The sequence below is a fragment of the Phocoena phocoena genome, chromosome 9 (genome assembly GCF_963924675.1).
Source record: "Phocoena phocoena chromosome 9, mPhoPho1.1, whole genome shotgun sequence".
NCBI lineage: Eukaryota > Metazoa > Chordata > Mammalia > Artiodactyla > Phocoenidae > Phocoena > Phocoena phocoena.
Window position 1 is genome coordinate 101,045,044 of NC_089227.1, and position 18,475 is coordinate 101,063,518.

The 18,475-nt window shown below is 37.9% G+C and overlaps 1 protein-coding gene across 1 annotated transcript in view; it reads right to left on the bottom strand.

The window, feature by feature from the left end:
* The window catches only part of KMT2C (lysine methyltransferase 2C), a 291,349-nt gene that overhangs the window by 82,430 nt on the left and 190,444 nt on the right, over positions 1 to 18,475 (bottom strand). Inside the window, exons 15-20 of the mRNA XM_065883694.1 lie at positions 15,395 to 15,514; positions 13,045 to 13,161; positions 6,334 to 6,435; positions 5,682 to 5,786; positions 837 to 1,018; positions 416 to 580 (exon numbers count right to left, since the gene is read on the bottom strand). Coding sequence (XP_065739766.1) covers positions 416 to 580; positions 837 to 1,018; positions 5,682 to 5,786; positions 6,334 to 6,435; positions 13,045 to 13,161; positions 15,395 to 15,514 — 791 coding nt within the window. The remainder of the gene's footprint in view (positions 1 to 415; positions 581 to 836; positions 1,019 to 5,681; positions 5,787 to 6,333; positions 6,436 to 13,044; positions 13,162 to 15,394; positions 15,515 to 18,475) is intronic.

Below are 18,475 nucleotides of genomic sequence, written 5' to 3' on the forward strand. Positions count from 1 at the left end.
GATGCACCTACTGTGGAGTAGACAGAGCTTGTGTACGTGATAACGAACCGTCACCAGGAAATAAAAGTCACCCTGCCTTAGAACAAAGAACTGGTAGGCAGAACCCTGAGAAGCCCGTACTACTGATGAAATAATATGATTACTAATATTACATGTACGGTGCTAACAGAGCACAATAATATACCACTGAAATCAAAGACCTCAACCCTCAGAAAGCCCCAAGTGAAAAATGTTTAGCCTAGAACTGAAAATATGAAACAGCAAACTTCTGTTAAGCTTCTAGCTGACTAAAAATCTGGAAAGGAAAACTCTTACTTCTTACCGTTAAGATAGAAGAAAGTTATTTTTCAATTTCCTTTTGCTATATTTAAGAGAGAAAAGCTTACGAAAGATGAAGAAAAAAACAGCACAATACCTATCACATTGTCTACACTGCAGAATAAGGTCTTCTTCTCTATAGTTTCGGTAGCAGACGGGGCAGGAGGACAGGCTTGCACACGGAGCACACTGTGTGTAGTTGTTCTGCCATTCACATCTCAGACCTGCAGATGTCGCTCCACAGTGTCTGCACCACACACACCTGAAACCCAACACCCCACAAGTCTCAATTTTATTTACTCAGTTATTTAGTTACTGAAATTCAAGAAGCTACACAAGAACAGAACAGGGGGAAAGTATTTAATGCACATTTGAAAAATTTTCTGGTTAGTGGTATCGATCATTGTAAACATGTATCACGCAATTAAGCAGTTGCTGCTAATTTGTGAAAACTAAAGTATTGTGGGAAAGTTCTGAACTTAAAAAGTCTAACAAGGGAAACATAAGTCCTAGGGTACCATTTGCACTTCCAGCCTCCTTTGGGAACTGTCTGCAGTGGCGGGTCCAAGCAGTAGGTGTGATAACTTATGTCACAATCGTCGCACAGCAGGAGTCTTCCTGGGTCTGTCGCCTTCCCACAGGCCTCACACACAGTGCATTCCAGACACCTCCAACCCTTGCTCAGAACCACTTTCGTGATCTGCAAAAGAAACAACCAAGCCGTGTGATTCATACGTTAACCTACCCCTCATGCAAACATGATCAAATACGCCATATCTGATCAAGCGCCAAATGAACACGGTGCTTACATACCTAGGAGCAGAAAAGAGGCAAAAGCAACTAACATTTACTGAGCACCAACAGTGGCCCAATTCCGGGGTGACCACGTTCATGTACTTTTCGGAGTCTGCCTATTGGACAGAATAATATAAAGGGATCCATATTTTAATGCCTTTTTCAGTTTATGTAACTACCTTGTGCTCTGGATTTTATGTCCACTTGATAGATGTGGTAACTGGTTTTTAAAGAAAACAAGTAAATGACCCCATTATTGTTAACACAGGACTTGAAAATGTATTGATAAAGCTTCAATCTATGACATTTCATGAATTCATGATCCTGAAACTTGTGTACATCGCATAAGGACTTGTATATTAAAAATGCAAAGAAAATTAAGGTACAACATGAGTTCCCAAGGCCATTTTATGGTCTTGGAGGATTTTAGGCTAAGCAGCTAGGACTTCTTAAGTTCATATTCAGCCCTCTGCTTATTCTCCTTTGCCTCAAGGGTCTAACTTAAGTGGAAAAATTTGAGAATCTCTATGCTTCTAATAAATTCCAGAAAATAGCCACATCATGTAGTATTAAGAATTTGGAACAAACTAAGAGATCTCAAAAGACTAGAGTCTACAGGTAAAAAGGACTGCAAAGAACCTGTGTTATAACAAAATAGCAACCAATCAAGATACAGAATAAAAATTAAGATCATGAAGAATAAGGTCTTAAAACTATTTGAGGGCTTCCCTGGTGGCACAGTGGTTGAGAGTCCACCTGCCAATGCAGGGGACACGGGTTCGTGTCCCGGTCCAGGAGGATCTCACATGCCGTGGAGCAGCTGGGCCCGTGAGCCATGGCCGCTGAGCCTGAGCGTCCGGAGCCTGTGCTCCGTAACGGGAGAGGCCACAACAGTGAGAGGCCCGCGTACTGCAAAAAAAAAAAAAAACTACCTGAGAGGAAAACAAGAGTTATATAAATGAACAACTATCAAAGTAGCATCAAACTTTCCAACTCTGGATGCTAAAAGAGTGTAACAGTTTCCAATTCTACAGGAAAATACTTCTCAAGGTACAATCCTTAATCTAACTGAACAAGCAATAAGTGTTAAAGTGGAATACCTTTCAGACAAAGACTCAAAATTCATTTTCCAAGTACCCTTTCTAATGAAGTTACTTAAGAGATATGAGGAACAAAGTGAGGGTGTATACCAAGAAAAAGGAAGACGTGGGATCTAGAAAGCAATGAACCCAAAAGAGGATGTCATCCCAGAGATGTTTGAGGATGAGAACTGAGTAACAGACCTAGAAGCTACCAGCCCAGCTCAGAACAGGGAAAAGCAGAGTGTGGAAGGGGTTAAGCCTTTCCCAGAAAAACTGTTACTTGCTGAAATAATCTGATATGATCATGCTTCCACAGTAGGTAAAAACAAACAAAAACTAACGGAGAATCATGAATCATTATTTTCTTCTCGCTATTAAAAACTCCATGAAAAACAAAATGAAGTCACAGTACACTATTTAGATCTCCAGTGAACATTTATGGAGTCACAGCCAACATTGTTTATTAACTAAATATAGTAAAACAACTATACTGGGAGGATGCTGGGAGAAGGCAGGAGGTGTATTTTAAGAGCTCAATCAGCATTTATTTATTTATTTATAGAGGCAAGTCAACAAAATCTAACACACATAAAGGAGTAACACGAGTATAATATTTAGCGCTGTACAGTTAACTACAAAAAGAAGGACCTGAACGAACCCAAAGGGGTTGCGTTGTGGGGAAGAGGACTCAGATGTGAAGGCAGAAGAAGACGGGTCGGTCGGTTACCATAAGGCTCGTAAAGACATTTGCTTCTTAAGCGTGTGTATTTATTACTTTGATTAGCCTACCGATACGTTTAAATTAGTCTTAGATTATCAGGTTATATTATTTACCCAAATGGAAGAAACAGCCTAGGGTAGGAAGAGCAGGGGAGCATACAGCAGTAGCCAGCAAACTTTTTCTGTGAAGGACAGGATAATAAATATTCTAGACTTCGCTGGCCAGGAAGTATGTTAAACTACATAATTGTGCCACTGTAGTGTGAAGCTCACTACTGACGTATGTAAACAAAAGAGCACGGCTGTGTTCCAATAAAACTTCACTTGCAAAAATAGGCAGTGGGCAAGATTTGGCCTGTGTGGCAGTTTACCAACCCCTGGCTTAGAAGAAAGGTAAGATGAAGATAAAGGAGTAGAATTTTTTTTAATGATGTATCTTCATTCCACTAAGTTTTCCTGTTTCACAGCCTGTGGTCCTTTACGGCCGAATTCTCAAGTCCCTCAGTTTAAAGTGACTCTTCAACACACTACAGTCTGGTCACTCTGCCCACCACCAGTGAAACTGCTCAAGTCAGTCAGTCAAGACCTTACTTCCAAATCTAGATGACGTACTAGTGTTTATCATTTGAACTCTCTGTGGTATTTCAACATTTGAACAATCCCCCGCTTTGAAATCCCCTTAGTGCAGATTTCAGGGCTCTACTATCCACTCTTTTTTGCCTCATATTGAACTGGTTTTATCTTCATTTTTAAGAGCTCTTTGAACCAAGATATTATCCAGGGTCCCCATCCATGTATTATGTCTAAGGTATGAGAGATGTGTTTTATAGTCTAATGGATATTTGCTTCAACTATGTTGGAGTAACTGAAACGAGACCTGTCTCCCATCATAAAACACTAGAAAACTGGGCAAAATTTATGAAACACTTCTTTTCAGATACCGGACAAAAGGCAGTGTAAGACTTTTTCTGAGAGGAGGGAAACAAGCAAGGAAGAGTCCTATGATATTCTGCCTATACCCATTTTTCCAGAATGATCCCCAGGGAAGGACGAGCCCAGGCAAGTACAACGGGCTCACTGAGTTTAGGACACACTGTTGGAGTTCAGGGGGCTGAGGCAGTTGGAATGTGCAGGACAGAGCACTGGAAAGAAGGGAGCAGTAAGAAAGAACTCCAAAAAAAAAAAAAAAACAAAAAGAACGAACTCCAGGAATCAACACAGTATTTCCCTTTAGTCTTCGACTGAACACCAAGCTGCACATCCAGGAGGTCACACAAGGACCCAAAACCAGGGTAAAGAAGAGCTCCTGGGAATCTGTAATAAATATCAGAGGGCACACAATGCTGGAAGACATCTGAATCTCAACCATGTCAGACTGAAAAGACACTGGTGAATGGGGGCCTGTAGGGATCAGAAAGGGGAAGGTTTAGGGAGAATTCAGCAGAGACCTCATAAAGGCCATGCCTCAAGTATTGAACTGCTGCTAGAACAGCAGTTAAGAAAGTGTGATCTAAACTATTCACTTTAATTCACTCTGTGATGTTTTGTAGACGCTACATGATGTATAAAACATCATTACATTGGCATTATACAAGGTGTGTCTGCATATTTTTGTGTTTTAAAATATTCTCAGTAGTAATTTCTAAAACAGTAAATATTCAATCATTATTATCTTCATAGACAAAATCTCCTTGGGGTCCTCAATACTTTTTTAAGAGTGCTAAGGGTTCTAAGACCAAAAAGTTTGAGAATAGCCACCTCAGAGTGAAGGCTCTGTGGACTCACCTCAAAGCTTGACACAAAGAAGTGTCAAAAGGTTCAAACTTATCCACAAATAACTGCCTGCCACAACAAAATTTCACTGCGTTTTAAAGGAACAAAATCTAGACTCTCAACAATATACCATCACAATGCACAATGTCCACATTCAATCAAAAATTACTAGATGTTAAAAAGAAAGCTGTAAAACATTTACAAAATGAAAAATTAGTTAATACAAAATGAAAAATGTCAGGGATAATAGAAGTAGCAGACAATTATAAACTTCTCAAGGACTTGAAACAAAAAGCATAATGAAGAAAACATTTAAAACCACAAGATAAGTATAAGCTATAGAATGGAACTGAGATTAAAAAACAGAATTATCTGGGTAAAAAATCCACTGGATGAGGGCTTCCCTGGTGACACAGTGGTTGAGAGTCCACCTGCCAATGCAGGGGACACGGGTTCGCGCCCCGGTCCGGGAAGATCCCACATGCCGCGGAGCAGCTAGGCCCGTGAGCCATGGCCGCTGAGCCTGCGTATCCGGAGCCTGTGCTCCGCAAGGGGAGAGCCCACAACAGTGAGAGGCCCGCGTACAGCCAAAAAAAAAAACCCCACTGGATGGCCTTAAAAATAGGCTGGATACTGCATAATAATAGTGCATTCTGGGAATGTAATAGAACTATACAAACTAAAGCACAGAAAGAAAAACAATTGGGGGAAAAAACCCAACAAGGTGTTAGTGATCTGAGGACAATATCACACAATTTCGCACACAACTGAGATTCCAAAAAGGCAGTGAAGGAGCAGGGGGGTGGGGGGGTGAAGTGGAGGGTGTACTTTAGTATTTAAAGTACTTAAATATTGTCACATATGTATAATAATCCTAACAAACAATAATTGATTAATTATAAGAACTGGAAGCAGCATGATACTAATCAAATCAATACGTTTTTGTTAACCTGAAGAATATTTACATTAATAATTAAATCTAAGTGTACTCACCTTAATACTGACGCAGTATGGATGGTAACACTGACCACACTGAGAACAGGCAAGTAATCTTCCCTCTGCTCCTTGGCCAAAACTGCCACAAACTACACACATATCCTGAAATTAAGAACACATTAACGTATTTTAAATTCCAGACCAAACTAAGACTATACCAATATACTAATTTTATAATTTTTATAAAGCACCTTCTCAGTTGGTATAGCTCTAGAGTTAAATATTAAATGACTGCAGTATATACGGGTTAAAGTAGAAATGGGCAAGGAGGAGTTCAAAAGTGGAAGACAGGGCTTCCCTGGTGGCACAGTGGTGAAGAATCCTCCTGCAAATGCAGGGGACAAAGGTTCGAGCCCTGGTCTGGGAAGATCCCACATGCCGCGGAGCAACCAAGACTGTGTGCCACAACTACTCAGCCTGCGATCCAGAGCCCACGAGCCACAACTACTGAAGCCCGCATGCCTAGAGCCCATGCTCCACAACAAGAGAAGCCACCGCAATGAGAAGCCCGCGTACCACATGGAAGACTAGCCCTCGTTCGCTGCAACTAGAGAAAGCCCACACCCAGCAACAAAGACCCAACTCAGCCATTAATTAATAAAGTGATTAATTTTTTTAAAAAGTGCAAGACAAATAATTTAGTTCAAACCTGATGCAAAGTGAACTTGTCACTGCTAGAAAACAACACGACTGTATTGTGCATAGAGTTTTCTTCTTCCTCCTTATTTGATGAAATATCTGCAGCAGACACCTATGAAAAGCAAAACACACAAAATGGGAAGTGATCGTCTTCACCTGTATGATACCTGCCTGAAAAGCTTAAGAAGATTCATGTTTCAAATACAACTTTTTTGCCAGAGACTATACTAACAATTCCAAATTAGATTATTATTACCAAGATACTACTATAAAAGTATAAATTATGGCATTTTTAAAATTCACTTGTCTCTTCAGAGTTACAAGCCCCATAGATCAGGAAGTGAGAAAACATAAATATGTCTTTAGTAAGACTGATTAACCAGAAATTCTAATCAAGAAACAAACAAAAAAATTGTATGTGTGTATACTTATATATGGATGTACACACACACACACACACATACACACACATATATCATTCCATTTTAGTGACTCTTAAAACCTGCAATGGGGGTACAGCAAAATGAGATGTATAAAGCTATAAGTATAAAATACACACCAGATTTTAAAGACCTAGTATCAAACAAAAAAGAACGTAAATATAGGTCAAATAATTCTGCGTATTTTATAAATTCCATGTTGAAATGATACTATTTTGGATATACTGGGTCAAAAGGTATATATTAAAATTAAATTTCACCTATTCCTCTCTCTTTTTTTAACGTAGCTACTAGGAAGTTTTTTTGTTTTAATTTGTTTATTTTTTGGCTGTGCCACATGGCCTGCAGGCTGTTAGTTCCCCAACCAGGAATCAAACCCTGGCCCTTGGTAGTGAGAGCACGGAATCCTAACCACTGGACCATCAGGGAATTCCCTAGGAAGTTTTAAATTGCATATATGGTTCACATATTTCTTTGGGGGCAGCAGTGTTTTAGAATATAATTATTTTGAGTAACTTATCATAATTTCAGTCTTAGCCAAAGAATTATCAACCACTGCCGTTCAATTCTGGACTTGGTTAAATTTGACCAAATCAACTAAGTACACACTGGCTTATTAATAATTATTTCCAGAGTGCTTATCATGAAGAAAGCTCTGAATTAGATGCTAAAAAAAGAGAATGGGGAAGCCAATGCCAGAACTATAAACTCTCTTTGCTTTAAAAGCTTACAACATAGCTTGGAAGAACTGAGCTGAAACACAATAGGTTAGGGTCAAAATGAAAAGTAACAGAAATTACTGTTCTTGAAAGAAGACTAACTATCAACAAATAGAAGGAGCATATTACAGTAATAAAATTTTTCAATGCAAAAGACTTTAAACGCAGTTTTAATGAACACTTCTATGGTTTTACGACAGTAATCGATAAAAGCAATTTATAGTCACAAAGGCCTAAAGACAACATGGGAAAAGTGTAAGCAACCTATCTGGTCAGCACTAGGGAATGACTAAAACTGGGAACAATCCAAACTCTGCAGCATTTAAAAAACAGCAAGGCAGAAATCTGTGCGGATTTCCATGAAGAAAATCACATGCTACACTGCTGAGGTGAAAAATGAGCTGCAGAGTAATACATGAGCTAGGGCACTACGGTGTAAAGACACACAAAACGATTACGTGTCTGCCTTATGGCCATATATCATAGGCTGAAGCATAAGAAACTGCTGTTCAAAGGTCAAAGGGGGTTGAATGTTGGCAATTTCATATGGATCGACCTAAAATGTAAATGCCCAAAACTGGTGAAAGGGAGAAAATCAGGACTCAACTAGTAGATAAAACTTCCATCTCTCTAAAAAATATTAATTTTTTAAACTGAGGAAATGTATCCATGTGTTATATGCATACCCCAAAATTACCTTTTAGTCAAACAAGATGATTCATAAAAGTAGAATAATCATTCCATCAGTAATAAATTAAGTGCCTACCAAGAGTGGATGGAGTAATCTCAGTAATTCAAACACAGGACTAATGATACATTGAGAACATCATTAAAATACATAACTGAAACAGCTAGAATATAGGTAACAAAAGTATTCAATATATTGAAATAAGTATCCGTTTCTACCGCCCCGTCTCCAACATGGGAACACAAAACAGGTCTTACAACTGGGTAACACGTAGTAAGTAGCTCACAAATTGTAGAAGTGTTATTCTTATTTTCAAAGGAAAATTTACCCAGAGAATGCTTTTGTTAAACTGAAAAACAAGGATGGAACACAGTATTCCCCGTATCAACCAGAAACAAAGTCTGTAGTAGAAAGCTGCAGTATCCCCTAAATCAAGCAGGGGGACAAGAAAGTGCTAAAAAAAAAAAAAATCAAGATTTTTTTAAAATAGCAATTCATACATGTAAGAAAGAAAACTCTATCATCTAGCTTAGTGACACACTGTTTTCATTTCATACTTTATTTCATGATCTTGAAACTGTTAGAAAAATAAAATCTACCTCAAGTTACAAAAGTTTTATTTTCCTGAACCACAGATATAAGCCGAAGAAAAGAGAAAGCTCTAACCTAAACCTCGTAAGTTGGGCATTTTCAAGCAGGGACACAAAAAAGAAAACCAAAAAACAGAAGAGCAAATTAAACTCAAAGTGAGAGAAAAGGAATAAAGATCAGAGTGGAAATCAATGGAATAGAAAGCAGGAAAAAATACAGAAAAATGAATGAAAGCAAAGGCTGGCTCAAAAAAGGTCAATAAAATTGATAAACCTCGGGCTTCCCTGGTGGCGCAGTGGTTGAGAGTCCGCCTGCTGATGCAGGGGACACGGGTTCGTGCCCCGGTCCGGGAAGATCCCACATGCCGCGGAGCGGCTGGGCCCGTGAGCCATGGCCGCTGAGCCTGCGCGTCCGGAGCCTGTGCTCCGCAACGGGAGAGGCCACAACAGTGAGAGGCCCGCGTACCGCAAAAAAAAACTGATAAACCTCAAGCAAGACTGATGAGGAAAGTGGAGAAAAGACACAGACTACCAACAACAGGAACGAGGAACATCACTACCAATTCAAAAGGACAGTAAAGGAACACTATTATCCATTCTAGAAGAACAGATTTGTCAACCTACATGAAACAAATTCCTTAAAAGACAAATTCATGCAAGAAAAAACAGATAATCTAAATAGCCCTATACCTATGAAAGACATTGAATTTGTAGTTGAAAATCTTCCAATAAAGAAAACTCCTGGCCAAAATGGCTCCACTAATGATTCTACCTATAAATAACATAAGAAAGAAATTCCCAGCACTACACAACTTTTCTAGAAAATTGAAGAGCAAACTATATTTCCCAATCATTCTATGAAGCCAGTATTATGCTGACATGAAAACCAAAGACATGATAAGAAAATAAGACTATAGACCAATATCCCTCATGAACATAGATATAAAAAGTGTAAAGCTTTTAGCAAACTGAATCCAACGTCACGACCAAGTAGAGTTTAACCCAGGAATGCAAGATTGCTTTAGCACACACACATAAAGATGTAACTCACATATCAACAAACAAGCTACATGATCATCTCTACAAATGCAAAAAAAAAGCACATGTGACAGAATCTACTTCTGACATCTACTCTTAATTAAAAAAAAAAAAAATCTCAGCAGACTATTAATAGAAAGGAAATTCCTCACACTGATTTAGGATGTCTATTAAAACAAAACTAAGGCTAACACCATACTTAATTATGAAAAACTATATGCTTTCTCCTCAAGGTCAAAAACAAGGTTATCTGAGCTCTTCACTTCTGTTCGACACTATACTGAAGGTTACAGCAAATGCAATAAAGAATAGACACGAAAGGACTCCAGATTAAAAAGAAACACGTAAAACTTTATCTGCAGACAACGTGATCGTTTATGTAGAAAACCCAATGGATTCTACAAATAAGCAATTAGAATAACAGATACACAAAAATGAGTAGTATTTCTGAATACTAGCAATTGACAAACACAATCTGAAATTAAGACAACACTACCATTAACGATAGCATAAAAAAATATGAAGATGAGATAAATCTGATTAACAGTATCTGTTCAACCTGTCTGTTGAAAACTAAAGAACATCGCTGAAAGAAATTAAAGAAGACCTAAAGAAACGGAGAGATACAGGTGCTGATGGCTTCAAAAACTCAATATGGTTAAAATGTCAATCTTCCCCAAATTAATCTATAGTTTGAATGCAAACACAATCAAGATCCTAGCAGGCTTATCTGTAGATATTGACAAGCTAATACTAAAATTCATATAGAAGTACTAACAGTGTTCGATTTCAAGAGTAGTTGTAAAGTAGAAGTAATCAAAATAGTGGAGTATTGGCCTAAAGAAATGGAGCAATCGTACAGCATGAGATTCCAAAAATAGATCCACATATATGATAACTAATTTTCAAGAATGATGAAAGGCAATTCAGAGAAACAGTGCTAAAACAACCGGCTACTCAGTATGTAAAAAAATGTCATACCATACATTTAAAAAACTCAAATCGCATTATAGATCTAAATGCAACACCTTTCTAGAAGAAAACACAGAATATCTTTGTGACCTTGGGTGACACAAGTATTTCTCAGCACCAAAAAGCAAAATCCACAGAAGAAAAAAATTAATAAACTGGACTCCATCAAGATTAAATCAACTGCTCTGTGAAAGACACAGTTAACAAAATGCAAAGACAAACCCCAAAATGCAAGAAAATATTTGCAAATCATATATATGATGAAGAGCTTATGTCCAGAATACATAAAGAAATCTCAAAACTCAGTTAATTAAAAAACTACTCAAGTTTGGGCTTCCCGGGTGGTGCAGTGTTTAAGAATCCACCTGCCAATGCAGGGGACACGGGTTTGAGCCCTGGTTCAGGAAGATCCCACATGCCGCAGAGCAACTAAGCCCGTGAGCCACAACTACTGAGCTTGCGCTCTAGAGCCCGCGAGCCACAACTACTGAAGCCCGCGTGCCTGGAGCCCGTGCTACGCAACAAGAGAAGCCACTGCAATGAGAAGCCTCTGTACCGCAAGAAAGAGTAGCCCCACTCGCCGCAACTAGAGAAAACCCATGCGCAGCAACAAAGACCCAACACAGCCAAAAATAAAAACAAATAAATTTTTAAAAAAATACTCGATTTTGGAAAATGTATTAAAGATCTGAGGAGTGACTTTATCAAAGAAGATATACAGATAGCAAATAAGCACCTTAAAAAGCTGATCGATATCACAAGTTATTAGAGAAATGCAAGTCAGATACTCTTAACATACCTGTTACAATGGCTAAAATTAAGACGACTGGCCATACCAAATGTGGGTGAGTATGTGGAGGAAATGGAACCTTACATATTCTTGCAAATATAAAATGTCACACCCAACTTGAAAACCAACCTTTTCTTAAAAAGCTAAGCATATACCTACCATACATCCAGCCATTCCATTTCTATATGTTTACCCATGAGAAAAGAAAACATATCCACAGGTGAACTTATATATAAAAGTTTGGAGCAGTTTTATTTCTAATAGCCAAAAAATGGAAGCACACATAATGTCCTTCAATAGGTGAACAGATACACAAACTGTGGCACATCCATACTACGGAATGCTCTTCAACAAAAATGAACTGTTAACACATACAAGAGCATGAATTAATATCAAAATAATTATGTTGAGTGAAATAAATCATATCAAAAAAGAGTATATTCACCATGATTCCACTTACATAGACTCCAGAAAATGCAAACTAATCGACAGAAATGGAAATCAGATCAGTCATTGCCTGGGGGTAAGGCAGGAAGGAAGGCAAAGGGATTTCAGAGAGGCACAAAGAAACTTTGAGGGCCGAATATGTTCTTAACTGTAGTGTGGTTTTCAAGGGTGTACACATGTGTCAAAACCTATGAGACTGTACACTTCAAATATTTGTACCTTATTTTATATCAATTTTACCTCAATAGGCCTATTAATTCGGGGAGTGGGGAGGGAGGGAGGGAATTGCTTTAAAAAAAAAAAACACCAGAATCCAAGTTTCCTTACTCCTTTAGCAGCAAACTGAACAATCCCACCTGTATCCTGGACTTAATATGACAATTAGAATCTGAAAAACAGTAGCAAATTGAACAATCCCACCTGTATCCTGAACTTAACATGACAATTAGAATCTGAAAAACAGGGTATCGGTAAAATAGTAAAGTTACTGCAGGAAACATCTGCTATTATTTTTTGCCAAATGCAGTTTTTTCAATACACATTTAAACAAAGCCTCTTAATGTGCCAATGACCATACAGTTATCAATCTTAAATTCAAATATGTCAAAGACAGTCATAAAATCTTCAACATTTTTAGACTCCATACCAATCTACAACATTTCTAATTTTTTCTGTAAACCATATTGCAACACTGAGAGCAACTACAATCAAAAATTTAAAACACCAACATAATTAAATTCTTCAAATAAACTCAAGAATATAACAGGAGTTTTGTTTTAATAGAAGAGCAAATATACTGCATATTGGATTTTGGAGAAGAAAGATCAGAGTCAAAGAGGAAGGTAAGAAAAAAGGGATGAGAAAGTAGAAAATATAAAAGAAAACCTCACCAGAGGTTTAAAAAGAAATGCAAATGGAGATAAAATTTTAGCCTGTTTATGGGACTCTTAGAATCTAAGTAATTTGGTACAAATGAGCTGATCGTCGTCGGCGGACACATTAAGGACTGTAGCAAATGTAAAGTGAGCAGGCCTTACCCCGGGCAACACAACTGCCCCGATTCCACTTTTCAACTTTGATCTGCCTCTGCCGCCTCGTCCTGACAGTCCCGCACCACGAGGTCTCCGCTTTCCTGGAAATCCTGACCCCCGGCCCTACACGACAGATACGGAAAAGTCAGCATTCTGTAAAAGCCCAAAAGAATTTTAAATCCAAAATGTGAGATAAACCGTCTTATTAAATGTTACACAAATACTTGCTTCTCCCTTTTATTCCAATCAGATGATAAATATTAAGAGACCAGGCTTATTATTTGCATCTTTCAGTATGTATTCTACGACTTAAACATCTACAACCTTAGAATCAAACTTGGTCTGTTACTGTGAATGCCCTGCAACAGCAAACCTTGGCACTGTATTTCCGTTTCCTAATCCTACATCCTAGGTGGCAGAAAAGCCACAACTCTATCCAGGTATTTTCAGGCGCAACAAATTGTATTGTATTATAGAGCAAGTATGAGGAAGGACTCTCTCGCTAACTGGTTTCTTGTAATTGTATTGATATTAATAGTTATCATATGCTGAGTACTTATTATGTACTGCTCGAAGCACTTGTTCCTCTCAACAGTCTCATAAGGTCAATACTATTTTATCATCCCCACTTCAGAGGTAAGTACACTGGGGAATAAAAAGGTTAAGTAACTTGCGCCAAGTCAGACACCTGGCAAGCCTGGCTCCAGTGACCTCACTCTTAACCACTATTCTGCACCGCTGCGTTGCACGAAAGCTCATTTTTACTATGTGCAACAGTATTTTTTCTGTCGTGAAAACTGTCAATTTCCTCTAACCGTTCAATACCTGACCATACAGGAAAGCTGATGAAAAATTAAAAGGCTTGCTTTAAATCACCTAGATAATAATTACTTCAAGTGGAAATAATTTATGTGAATTTTTACACAAGAAAAAATTCTATGGGAAAATATGTTGAATTCCCTGATATTTTAACAAATAAGCACTAAGGTTTTGTGTTGCTGTTTTCTTATTTGTTCTCAGACTTATGTATTACTACCTGAAAACACCTGGCATCTACACCTACTTGTGCTGTGTGTATTTAAGATTACTAAAATGCTCAGGAAAACCCTGGTTTTGTTTTCCCTACGTGACACCTTCAGCTGAGGTCACCTGCAGCAGTCTGAAACACTGAGCTCATTACCTATTTGGCAGAATGCTCTCCAAGTCAGCAAATTATGGTTATACTGTGAGCACCAAAAAGACACACGTGAACAAGAGGGAAGGGGCGCTTTCGTTCCTTCAGTTTTTTAGTAAAAGCCAACTTCCAGTTTTCCTGCTGCCTCTCCTTATCCTCTTAAGCTGCTTTCCTTCAGATCCTGAGCTTCTCTGAACAAGCGACAGGGTAGTGTTGAATTGGATAGTTTCTCTTGTGGTTTTTCAATAGGTATAAAAGATTTTTTAAAAGTCAGTGACTGAATCAAGACTACAGTAATCCCTCAATGTATTTCTCCTCAACATCCAATGACACAGGTAAGAATAAGTGAAGATCAGTGGTATATGCTTCATAATGGTCAAACAAGACCTCTTTAACTCTTCTAATTAATATTTACATTTTCAACACCTTGCATGCTATCAGAGTGAGCTGAAAAATAGTTCTTCCAACAGTGATAGAAAATAGGAAAGCAGAATCTAGAACTCCTTTGAAATCCTTAATTGGTCTAAATTAAAAACCCTTATTCCAGAATTATATTATTAAATATAGAAGATGAAGAATACTGTCTTCTCTAGTCAGGAAAATTTTTTTAACTTTTCAGATGATTAACACTTTCCCAAATTAATTTTTCACCTTCAAAATGCATCAGACAACTTCAAGGACTAACAGAGTCATCCACCAATGACATGAAAAAGACATCCTATAGTTTTTAGATTATTAACACAGAAAATGAAATCTGCTGCAATTCTGCTATTTTTTCTCCATTAGTACATAATAAATTAATGTAGCTTTTCTTTTGTTCTTTTCTAAGCAACAAAATTTTATGATATGATGAACAAGTCTTTAATTACTTTATAGCCTATGTGACAAGGATTTCCCCCGTAGAAATACTGGTAATTACAACATAAAAGGAAGCAACTGTAAAAAACGGTATTAAAAATTTACACTTAAGATCAGTCAAGTAAAATGGCAATTTAATTTCCTCCTAGTGCAGGTTTTTAAAGGCAAGCACGTTGCTTCTTCATATTAAAAATTTTAGATTTAAAAAGTGGCTCTGGAAACTAAACTATTTATCTAGAAAAGAAAGGTTTAATTCTTAACTTCTACTCGGACAAAACCAACCAGAAAGAAATGATATACGAATGTAAATGCAATTTTATTTACCACTTTGATGCTCCAAATGGCACTGCCAGGAAGCTGCCTGGGTTTAAAAATTTCCCGGCCTTCTGAAATGTCTGGGGACCAGGAAGGTGGGCTCACTGTATTATGGGTACTCCAAGCCCCCTAGGATATGGCAGGTGAGAAAATAGATGTATAAAACTCCGCAACATAAAAGGTCAAAGCCAGCAACTAAGGAATTTTAGAACAGCAAAAACAAATGCAGACGTATGGAAATTTAGGACAGATTGCTTCAAGGTAGTAAGGAAAATAAGCTTATCACTTACAGTGACTTTATACTTAAATGTTTGTAGCTACAATTTACATTAAATGTTTTATTCTGGTTGAAACATCAGTACAATGAAACGTATTAAAAATCAAGGTTTACATGACATCAGCATTGACTCATGAACTGCAATTACGGCACCAAGATATAAATAAATGTCAATCAAACTTTAAGAATTAAAACTATAAGAAACTATTTGGGGATTATTTTCTTCTAACAACTATCACTCTACTGGAAGGGAGAAAAGAATAAACATAAAGAATGTTATGTATACTTCTTGCTATAAACCACCAAAACAGTAGGCCAAAAAAATGCAGTCAGAAACATGAGCAATCAACAGACACATTCACTTTAAAATTTGGAAAGTTAGTTTGTAACCATAAGATGCAAATACCATTATAATCCTAACATTTAATTACTCTTCCTTCAGTGACCGTTAGTTGTGGGGTTTGATTTTTATTTTTATTTAGGGGACTACTACACTTGGATTATATCCAGGGAACTAATTTTAAAAGTAGAAAAATGTTAAAGCAAATTGTCCTAAATTTGCAAATTAAAATGCCTGATGTATCTGATTATTTATATGAGAAACAGTACTTACTAAAATAGTTAAGATAAAACTAAAACATTCTGCTTCCAGATAACCCCATTCAGCAATAACCTGAACTAATCTGATGAAGATGCTAATAAGCAGCATAAAGAAAAACGTTTACTCCACAAAGATAACACTTTAAACACAAATGTCAAACAGTACAGAACCTATTTGGAATTAGATAATTCAACAAAGCATGCTATAATTTTACCAATTAAATGATCAAAACTAAAGACAAGAAACACAGTACTTACCAGGTTTCTAGAACACTAACACACTAACAAGTAGTAGCCTATCAATCCCATTAAAATACCACCAGGGAATTTAAATAACTAGAAATAAGAACTTGACTATCCTTTGGGGAGGAGACAGTTAATGAAATAACAGTATTTCGAGAAAGACCACACAGGGAGAGACTGGTTTCACTTTAATTAACCTACCCTCCGCTCAGCTAACAGCCATGCTGATTTCACCTGACAAATGCTTTCCCACTAACAGATCACCTTGCGTCTATGTCCACACCTGTCTTCTTTCCTACTGTGTCCAGGGCCTTCTGTAACCTCTGCGCTGACCAAAGCAATTTCTCTATTGTCGTTTCACCGTCAGCATCTACTTACAGTTCTGCTGGGCTCTGTGCAGCACATCAGTGAATGTTTCTCTGCCCTCCTTCACTGACCCTTCTCAGCCTCCCTTTTGAGTTCTTCCTCCACTTGACCTCTGAAGCCCCACTGTTTTCCAGGGCGGAAGCCTGGACCACTCTCCTGTGTAGTCTTGTCCTAAATGATCTTATCTACAATGAGGGCTGTGAACACTCTCTGGGATGTTGTTGTTCCCCAAATTCACGTTTCTAGTTCTAACATGTTCTGAGAGCTCCAAGTTATTATGATTTTCAACTTCCTTCTTAGCACTTCCATTTTGTCGCACAAAACCTCTCCAGTTTACTACGTCTAAAATCTCTCCCTTAAACGAGTTCCAACTCACAACTTTTCCCCATCTTTAGAAATGGATTCCAGTCCGAGTCAGAGAACTGGGAGTTGTTAGACCTGTTCTCTTCTCTCATCACTGTCCTCTGCCCCTTCAATCCTCTCCCTCACCACTCCTTTGATCCAAACCATCAGTAAATTCAGCACATTCTCTCTTCAAGTTCTGTCTCTGGTCATTCTGTTTCTCTGCACTCCCACGGCCGGCACCACCTCTCAGCTAGCCTGCTGCAAAGGTCTACTTCTCTTTATGCTTCTTCCTCACCTGCACCTCCTCAAGCCTTTCCCCACACAGCAGCCAGGGGGACTCCTAAAAAATGTAAATGTGACCAAGCAAGGCTCTCCTGCCCTGTTCCAAACCCTCTGATAGCTCCACAGTGACACTTAAAACTCAAACCTTTCCTACTGCCTCTCTTCAGTTGCATCTTGTGGCATCTCTCACTGTCAATATGCCCTAGCTACCCTGGCTTCCTTGCCATCCTTCACACACGCCGAGCTCTTCAACAGTGGGGACCTACTGACTCAGAACTACACCACCTGTCCACTGGCTGGCGTCTCCAGAATCTTCAGGTATGGCCTTAAATACCTCCTCCTCGAAGAAGCCTTCCCGGGCACTCCAAGTGAACCATGTATCCTTTACAACACCTTTAGCATCTGCATACTGAACACAATACGGGGTCATCTGTTCTATTGTTTATCAGTATTTAGTGGTAGAGAGTGAGAGCAAGAGGTATAAACCTCATTCCCTCAACGTTTCCATGCAGTGTTCTTCTCTGAGGATATCTGGCCAGTGTACGTATTAAATTCCTTTTGGTAGATCGTTTAATGGTATATCAGCAGATAGTCCTTAAAGTATACCATAAAAAGTCATATTCTAAAATAATATTTATTCATAATTTATAAGTTAGCTTTGATGCCAAAATTATATCTCATTTCAAAAAGCATTCACACTTCATATAACATGGATGAACAAAATGAAGGGCTCTATAGATTAAGAATGTTTAGATGCTATTTCAGGGATAATTAGACAACCGTTCAACTGCTATGAAAAACTTATACAATAAAAGCCTGGGTAATTACATTATAAATTTTAATAAGTATGTTATCATAAGGCATTGGAAGGTAGAGCACGTGCAATTTTATAGGAAATGAAGAAAATTATGATTACACTTAGATATTTTCACAAAGAAGAAATTACCTAATATATTCTTTAGACCTTAAAACTAAAA